The sequence below is a fragment of the Chiloscyllium plagiosum genome, unplaced genomic scaffold (genome assembly GCF_037043375.1).
Source record: "Chiloscyllium plagiosum isolate Xiang-an unplaced genomic scaffold, Cpla_swu_hap1 HiC_scaffold_34, whole genome shotgun sequence".
Lineage (NCBI taxonomy): Eukaryota > Metazoa > Chordata > Chondrichthyes > Orectolobiformes > Hemiscylliidae > Chiloscyllium > Chiloscyllium plagiosum.
Genome location: NW_028270172.1, coordinates 48,314,073 through 48,323,280, shown reverse-complemented (window position 1 = coordinate 48,323,280; position 9,208 = coordinate 48,314,073). Strand labels below are relative to the sequence as shown.

General features: G+C 44.6%; 1 protein-coding gene across 2 annotated transcripts in view; it reads left to right on the top strand.

The window, feature by feature from the left end:
• The first annotated feature begins 1,076 nt into the window (after positions 1-1,076).
• nol7 (nucleolar protein 7) overlaps positions 1,077-9,208 on the top strand; it is a 32,671-nt gene continuing 24,539 nt past the window's right edge. For both annotated transcript variants that reach the window (XM_043719043.2, XM_043719044.2), the window contains exon 1: positions 1,077-1,255. In XM_043719043.2, coding sequence (XP_043574978.1) covers positions 1,086-1,255 — 170 coding nt within the window. In that variant the 5' untranslated portion in view covers positions 1,077-1,085. The remainder of the gene's footprint in view (positions 1,256-9,208) is intronic.

The window sequence follows — 9,208 nt, the reverse complement described above, 5'->3', positions numbered from 1 at the left end:
GATACCTCATTGTTTGATGAAGTAAATTATCATGGATATCATCTCACTGGTGACAAAACTAACAGAATGGTGTTCAAGCATGGTCACCATTCCAAAACAATTCAATCACAATTTGAGTTGATTTTACACAGCTCAGTGAGGCAATGGCTAGAAATTTTTACCGCATGGCAAATGTGAATGAGAGTTTAACCAGACTCCCACTAAACGTGATGCCAACTGTGGTTTCTGGCAATCTCCATTAAGTGAAAGGTCCAGACTTTACCACATTCATCTCTCCATTTGGGAAACATTGACAGTTTGCCTTTTCAAACTGGCTCAGCTCCAGCGATTAGATTACTTACAGTGTGGAAACAGGCTCTTCAGCCCAACAAGTCCACACCGCCCCGCCGAAGCACAACCCACCCATACCCCTACATTTACCCCTTACCTAACACTACGGGCAATTTAGCATGGCCAATTCACCTGACCTGCACATCTTTGGACTGTGGGAGGAAACCGGAGCACCCGGAGGAAACCCACGCAGACATGGGGAGAATGTTCAAACTCCACACAGTCAGTCGCCTGAGGCGGGAATTGAACCCGGGTCTCTGGCGCTGTGAGGCAGCACTGTGCCACCGTGCCGCCCAACACACTATGTCTGACATTCTTCAAAGGGTTAGAGAGCATTATATGTAATATGGGTGATATTCTGGTTGTTGCAGAAACAACATAAATTAATGCCCAAAGAGTATACACCAGGTTGAAACAGCTGCAGACAGACAGCATATTCACTCAATGAGAAATGTGAATTCTCCAAAGACTTTACTCAATTTCTTGGACATGCTATTGACAAAGATGACAACACGTGTCTGTCTCTCTCTCTCTCTCTCATTAAGAACTGATTTTACTTGACGGGTTAAATCAAGGAGAATGGAACATCACTATGTGTACAGCCAAAGCCTGAGCTTGGAGGTGAGGGAACCCCAAGCAGTTGGATTTGAACGTTGTGACCTCCCGTGCGCTAGGAGGCGCAGTGTGGATCCGCCCAGCCGCGTAGTGCGGAAACTGCGCAGGCTCGGATTTCAACCAATGAGGAGCCGTGAACAATGGCGATGGAGAACGACGTGCGTCTTGTGAAAAGTGAGGGAGATCCGCGGGAAATGTCGGCCGAATCCAGCCAGGGGGAAGCAGATGAAGCGCCGGAAGAGGTGACTTTCAGTAGCGCCCGGGAGGAGGCTGAGAGGAGCATAAAAGCGGTGCTCGAGATTGTGAGGAGGTGAGAGCGCTCAGAGCCCGGACCCCCCCCGACTCTTCTTCCCCCCCCCCCCGGACTCCGACTCCGACTCTTCCCCCCCGGCCCCTAATCCCATTTGGGAAGCGGTAAAGTGCAGGTTCACGTTGTCCTCAGGCTGCACAATTGAAGCGGCGGTGAGAAGTGTTGGTTGAATCCACTGGGGCAAACTGGTGCCAGAATTTAACCCCTGGTCCCCTCTGAGATTTCATCCAGTTGCCGAGCCCCTGACCTCCAACCGCAGCATCTGGCGCCCAGTGCACAGGGGAACGTGGTGTGAATGAGTCCAGGGATGGGTATTTCTCCATCAGCGCAGCCCCAGTGTGAGTGCGGGCAGCCCGGGGCCACATGGCCGCCTGTTTAAACAGTGCCCAACGCTGATAACCAGGGCACCTTTGAACCTTTAGGGCATCGTTGTGATCGGATTAATCTGTTAAGCAGCAAATCAGTTGGGCTGAGTTGGATTTCAATAAATCAACAAAGATACCACATTTCCCTCTTTTAAATAAAATAATATCTGAAAATGCAGAAAGTAAATAGGCCATTTAACATTTATGTAACACTTAGATTATCATAATTGGAAATTCACTCATGCTGCGAAAACCTGGCTTCTCTATTTTCTGTGATTCAGCTGATCGGATCATACAACACAAAACAGACCCTTCGGTCCAACTGACTAGGTTTTAGAACTAAACCAGTCCTGTTTGCCTGCCTTTGGCCTATATCCCTCTAAATCTTTCCTGTTCACGTACTTGTCCAAAAGTTTTTTAAATGTTGGTTGCCACTTCTTCTGACAGTTCATTCCACATATGAACCAAGCACTGTTGCTTCTCGAGTCCCTTTTAAATCTTGCCCCCTCACCTTAAAATTATGTCTAGATTTGAACTCCCTTACCCTCGGTAAAAATGTTTGCTATTCACCCTGGTAAAAACAATGACTGCAGATGCTGGAAACCAGATTCTGGATCAGTGGTGCTGGAAGAGCACAGCAATTCAGGCAGCATCCGAAAAGCTTCGAAATCGACGTTTCGGGCAAAAGCCCTTCATCAGGAAGCCCCTCATGATTTTATAAACCTGTATAAGGTCATCCTTCAACCTTCTATGTTCCGGTCAGAAAAGTCTGATCCTTACAACTCAAACCTTTCAGACCCTGGAACAATCCTTGTAAATCCTTTCTGCACTCTCTCCAATTTAATAATATCCTTTCTAAGGCAGGGCGATCAGAACGTCACTCAGTACATCTAACCGACATACTGTACAGCCACAACATGAATGTTCCAACTCAATGGTCCGAGCAATGAAGACAAGCATGTCAGTGTTTACCTGTGATGCATATTTGAAGGAATTATGCCTTTTAAGCAATCATTAGGTCTTTCTATTCAATAACACTCCCAGGCCTCTACAATTAGTTATAGAAAACCTGACCTGGTTTGTCTTAGCAAATTGCATCACCCTGAATTCGTCTGAATTAAACTCCATCTACCACTCCTCAGCCAATTGATCAAGAACCCTTTGTACTCTGATAACCACCTTACTGTCTACATACCATCAATTTTGGTGTCATCTGCAAACTTACTAACCGTGATTCCTAATTACTCATCCCATCGTTTATATAAATAACAAAAGACAGTTTGCAGCACCAAAACCTGTGAAACACTGCTGGTCACAGATCTCCAGTCCGAAAAACATCCCTCCACCACCACCTTCTGACTCCTACCGTCAAGTATTCAATTGGTAAGCTCTCCCCAGTCTGTGTGAAATAACTTTACTAACTGTTTTACCATGCGGTACCTTACCAAAGGCCATGCTAAAGTCCACATAGACAACATCTACTATTCTGTTTTCGTTTGTTTGCTTGGTCACATTCTGAAAAAACTCAGTTAAATTTGTGAGACACATTTCTCTCACACAAAGCCATGCTGACTATCCATAATCAGTCCTTGTGTCTCCAAAGGCTTGTAAAACCTTTCTTTCAGAATCCACTCGAACAATTGACTCAGGATTAATGTCAAACTCACTGGTCTATAGTACCCAGGCTTCTCCTTGCAGCCTTTCTTAAATAAAGGCACAACATTGGCCAGCCTCCAATCTTCCGGCACCTCGCTTGTGGCTGTAGATGATATAAGCATCTCTGCTAAGGGCCCCGCAATTTCTTCCATAGCTTCCCACAGTATGCAAGGATACGTTTGATCAGGCCTTCCAGCATCTCCTCTTCCGTAGTGTGGACTGTTTTCAAGGCAGCATTATTTATTTCCCTTTGTTCCCTGGCTTCCATGTCTTTCTACACCATAAATAACTGATGCAAAATGTTTGTTTAGTATCTTTCCCATCTCCTGTGTTTCTACCTACCACCAGACAACCCCACTGATTTTTAGAAACGTAGAAAATAAGTGCAAGAGTCGGTCATTCGGCCCTTCGAGCCTAAACCACCATTCAGTATAGCTGAAAATGTGTTGCTGGAACAGCGCAGCAGGTCAGGCAGGGAACAGGAGAATCGACGTTTCGGGCATAAGACTGAAGAAGGGCTTGTGCCCGAAACGTCGATTCTCCTGTTCCCTGGATGCTGCCTGACCTGCTGCGCTGTTCCAGCAACACATTTTAAGCTCTGATCTCCAGCATCTGCAGACCTCACTTTCTCCTCACCATTCAGTATAATCATGGCTGATCATGCAATCTCAGTATCCATTTCCACTTTCATTCCCTGCCCCTTGATTCCTTTATCCGCAAGGGCCATGTCCAGTTCCCTTTTGAACATATCCAATAAACTGGACCCAACAGCTTCCTGTGGGAGAGATTTCCACAGGTTCACAACTTTCTGACTGAAGAAATTCTTCCTCATCTTAGTCCTGTTGGATTAAGATGGCCTCGAATTCCAGGCGCAGCAGTTACTGTTCTATATACTTGTTGCATTGTTTGGAACTTTGGGGGACAAAGGATCAAACCAATGGCACTCTAAAATGGAGGAAGACAGACAAAGGCAGTGACCACATGGTCAGAGAAAGAAACCTGTACTGCAGTCTGACACAGCAGTGAATCTGCACAGTTACTACCTTTGTTTGAGTTCAAGTATCTCTCTGGACAGTGAAATGCGTCTAGGAAAATTTAAGAAACAGCAAAATTCACAGTTGCCCTTGGAGGAACCTGTATGGAAGAGCTCACAGCACAGAAACAGATAAGTGCATAATTTTTAAGTGTAGCCTTGCTGTGAATTTATGATAGTGAGTAAAGTGGGTTCTTTCTTGATTATATGTTTTATTGAGATCTATCTCTTGATAAAATTAAAAAAAAATAAGCCATAAGTATTAAGTTAGCCTGGAGCAGTCTTTTTTTTTTGAACAATAAGACAGTGCTATTTTCTGGATTTGCAGATTGTGAAGGAGCAAAGATGGCCTTTAATAGCATGCTGTGCTCTTCCTGTCAGATGTAGGAGTTTAGGGTTTCTATGTTGCTGATGATTATGTCTGCAGGAAGTTTCTTTGGTTGTGAATTCTATCAGATCGCATGGGTCGGTTGGAGCGGCAGTTTGAGGCAATAAGAAATTTACAGGAGCTGGGGGCTGTGATGGATGGCGGTTATGAAAAGAGAGAAAAGCCACAGATACAGTCAGATAGATGGGTTAACTCTAGGAAAGGCAGGAGGGGTAAGAATGTAGTGCAGAAGTCTCCTGTAGCTATCGCCATCGCAAACAAGTATGCTGTTTGGAAAAAGTAAGGGGTGATGGACTCTCAGGGGAATGCAGCACCAACTGCATTCTGGTACTGAGAATGACTCTGATGTAATAAGGGGTACGTCAGGTTCCAAGTGATCAACTGTGATAGGGGATTCTCTAATAAGAGGCACAGACAAATGTTTTGAGGCCGGCAGCAGAAAATCAGAATGGTGTGTTCCCTCCTTGGTGCCAGGATCAAGAATATCTCAGAGATGGTGCAGCATGATCTCAAAAGGGAGGGGGACCAGCAGGAGGTTGTTGTACACGTTGGAACTAACAACATGGGAAGGGAAAGGGATAGGATTCTGAAGGGAAAATAGAGAAAGTTAGGCATGAATTTAAAAAGGAGGTCCTCGAGGGTAGTAATATCTATGAGCTACTGAGGGTAGGAATAGGAGGAAAGAGCAGATGAATGTGTGGCTGAGGAGCTGGTGCAGGGGAGAAGGGTTCACATTTTTGGATCATTGGAATCTCTTCTAGGGTAGAAGTGACCTGTATAAGAACGATGGATTGCACCTGAATTGGAAGGGGAATTGGCAGGGAAATTTGCTAGAGCTGCTCAGGAGGATTCAAACTAGTAAGGTGAGGGGGGACCCAGGGAGACAGTGAAGAAAGATGTTAATCTAAGAGTGGTACAGTTGAGTCGTGCTTTTGGTAAGGGATAGCATTACGGCTGAAATAGTGAGGATATTCCTGGGAGCAGAGCCTGGAAAGTTATTTGGGTGGAACTGAGAAATAGAAAAGGGATGATCACCTTATTGGGATTATATAATAGTGTCAATTTAGATCCAACCTACCTTCCCTTGGAAAAAAAGAATTGGAGATGACATCACTCACCTTAAGAAACCAGGACTTATAAATAGAGAGGCGGGACATACCACCAGCGCTTCACCAGAGACTCTCACTGATGATGTTACTTAGTATGGTGACAAAACGTCTGAAAATAAACCTTCAAGCTCAGCAAGCAATCTTACATATCATCAACCTGAGCTATAAATCTTCTCAAACATTGCTAGGATCTACGTGTATTTGGAAAGGCAAGGACTGACTAGGGATAGTCAATATGACTTTGTGCGTGGGAAATCATGTGTCACAAACTTGAGTTTTTTGAAGAAGTATCAAAGACGATTGAGGGCAGAGCGGTGGACATGATCTGTCTGGACTTCAGTGAGGCGTTCGACAAGGTTCCTCATGGTAGACTAGTTAGCATGGTTAGATCTCATGGAATACAGGGAGAGCTAGCCATTTGGATACAAAATTGGCTTGAAGATAGAGGCTGGTGGTGGACGGTTGCTTTTAAGACTGGAGGCTTGTGACCAGAGGTATGCCACAGGGATCGGTGCTGGGTCCACTCCTTTTCGTCATTTATATAAACGGTTTGGATGTGAACATAGGAGGTATTGTTTGCAGATGACACCAAAATTGGAAATGTAGTGGACAGTGAAGGTTACCTCAGAGTACAGTGGGATCTTGATCAAATAGGCCAGTGGGCCGAAGAGTGGTAGTTGGAGTTTAATTTAGATAAATGTGAGATGCTGCATTTTGGAAAGGCAAATCAGGGAAGGACTTGTATACTTAATGGTAATGTCCTGGGGAGTGTTGTTGAACAAAGAGACTTTGGAGTGCAGGTTCATAGTTCCTTGAAAGTAGAGTCTCAGATAGGTTAGAGAAGAAAGCGTTTGGTATGCTTTCCTTTATTGGACAGAACATTGATTATAGGAGTTGGGAGGTCATGTTACAGCTGTGGTCTCCCTCCTATCTGAAGGATGTTTTAAATCTTAAAAGTATTCAGAAAAATTTTACAAGGATGTTACCAGGGTTGGAGGATTTGAGCTGTCAGAAGAGGCTGAAGAGACTGAGGCTGTTTTCCCTGGAGCACGGAGGCTGAGGGGTTTATAAAATCATGTGGGGCATGGATAGGGTAAATAGACAAGGTCTTTTCCTTGGGGCGGGGGGAGTCTAGGTTTAAGGTGAGAGAACAAAAATTCAAAAGGAACCTAAGAGGCAACTTTTTCACACCGAGAATGATGCCTGCATGGAATGAGTTGCCAGCGAAAGTGGTGGAGGCTGGTGCAATTACAACATTTAAGAGGTACCTGGATGGGTATATGAATAGGAAGGGTTTAGAGGGATATGGGCCAAGTGCTGGCCAATGGGGCTCTTAGGATTAGTTTAGGATATTTGGTTGGTGTGAACAAGTTGGACCAAAGGGTCTGTTTCTGTGCTGTACGTCTCTGACTCTATGAGTAGCTTACTCTTTCTTCTTAGTATATGATCCCCTAGTTTTGGACTTCCCTAACACCGGTAACATTCTTCCTGCATCTAGCCTGTCCATCCCATCTGGATTCTATGTTTCTGTGAGTTCCCCACTCATCCTTCTAAATTCCAGTGAATAAAAGCCCATTTGATCCAGTTTTTCTTCATATGTCAGTTTTGCTATTCCGTTGGAACCTTCGCAGGACTCCCCCGATAGCAAGAATGTCCTTCTGCAGACTGGGAGGCAAAAACTACATTTAGTAGTCAAGGTGTGGCCTCACCAAGGCTCTGTATAACTGCGGCTAGATATCCTTATTCTGATACTTGAATCTACTAGCTATAAAGGCCAGCATGCTGCTGGCTTTCCTCACCACCTCCGTACCAACCTCAGGGACTGTTCCACCATGGCACCCCAGTCTTGTTTGTACCTCCCCTTTTCCTCAATCGCACCATTCACATAATAATCTGCCTTCTGTTTTTACTCCCAAAGTGATAACATCACATTATCCAAATACTTTGTCCACTCATCCAGTCTGTCCAAGTCACCCTGCAAACTCTTAGCCTCCTCCTCACAGCACCCACTGCCCTATTAAGGAGCCCTATTCTCTTCCCTAGTCACTCTTTTGCCTGTAATGTACTGTAGAATCTCTCTGGGTTTTCCTTAACCTTATCTATTTTGTATTTTCATAGAATCATATCACACTACAGAAGGAGTCAAATTAGGTCAGGGAAAATGAAAATCAGTCCATTTAGGTATGAACTGCCTGTGAAAAAAACCTTAATTTATTCATAATTAAGTTGGTCAGGTACAGGTGCACATTGATTACCACCTGGGACAGAGTTATTGTCAAAACTCCTCTGCTGTCTTCACACTGCTTTTTTGTGAAGAGGGGAAGCACGATGGAAAGAGGGGGAGTTCTCGTTCAGGGCAGGAGCACAACATGGCGCATATGCAGCCATGGATGTACTGGAATAAAAAATGAGGGAGAAGACCTCAGTAGGATTACAACAAAGAATGTTCCACAGATCTCAAGGAAAAGTAAACGTTGTTATGACCTGTATAGGTTCCCACCTAATTTGGAGGAAGTGGCTGGAATCAAATAATGTTTCTTTATCATGAAAACAAGTTCAGCGACATGAGGAAATGTGTATGTGGATTGGTTTGGCCTCAGTTCAAGGAAGAAGAGAGGATTGAAGCAGACCTGGCGGGAATAGGTGCAGGTGTGCATGGTAAAAACAGTAAGAGAATGCAAGCTGATAAAATAGCAAAATGAACTGGAAGAATTACAGGTGTAGCTGAGAAGAAACTGGATATAAGGAAACAAAGAAATCAAGATAGGAAGGCGGGTTTGGGTGGGATGAAAGGTAGGAGAGACAGCCTGAGACAATGTATTCCGGGTCAACAAGAATTGATTGGCTGACAGAAGGCAGAGAGTGGTTGTAGATGGAAAGTATTCTGCCTGGAGGTCAGTGTTGAGTGGGGTCCCGCAGGGCTCTGTTCTTGGGCCTCTGCTCTTTGTAGTTTATATAAATGACTTGGATGAGGAGGTTGAGGGGTGGGTTAGTAAATTTGCAGATGACATACAGATTGGAGGTGCAGTCGATAGTTTCTAGGGCTATTGCAGGCTGCAGCGCGACATAGACAAGATGCAGAACTGGGCTGAGAAATGGCAGATGAAGTTCAACCTGGATAAATGTGAAGTGATGCATTTTAGAAGGTTGAACTCGAATGCTGAATATAGGATTAAAGACAGGATTATTGGCAGTGTGGAGGAACAGAGGGATCTAGGTGTGCAAGTACATAGATCCCTCAAAGTTGCCACCCAAGTGGATAGGGTTTTTAAGAAAGCAATTGGTGCTTTAGCTTTCATTAACGGGGATTGTCTTTAAGAGCCGCAAGGTTTCGCTACAGCTCTACAAGTGCCTGGTGAGACCACACTTGAAATATTGTGTCCAGTTCTGGTTGCCCTACTG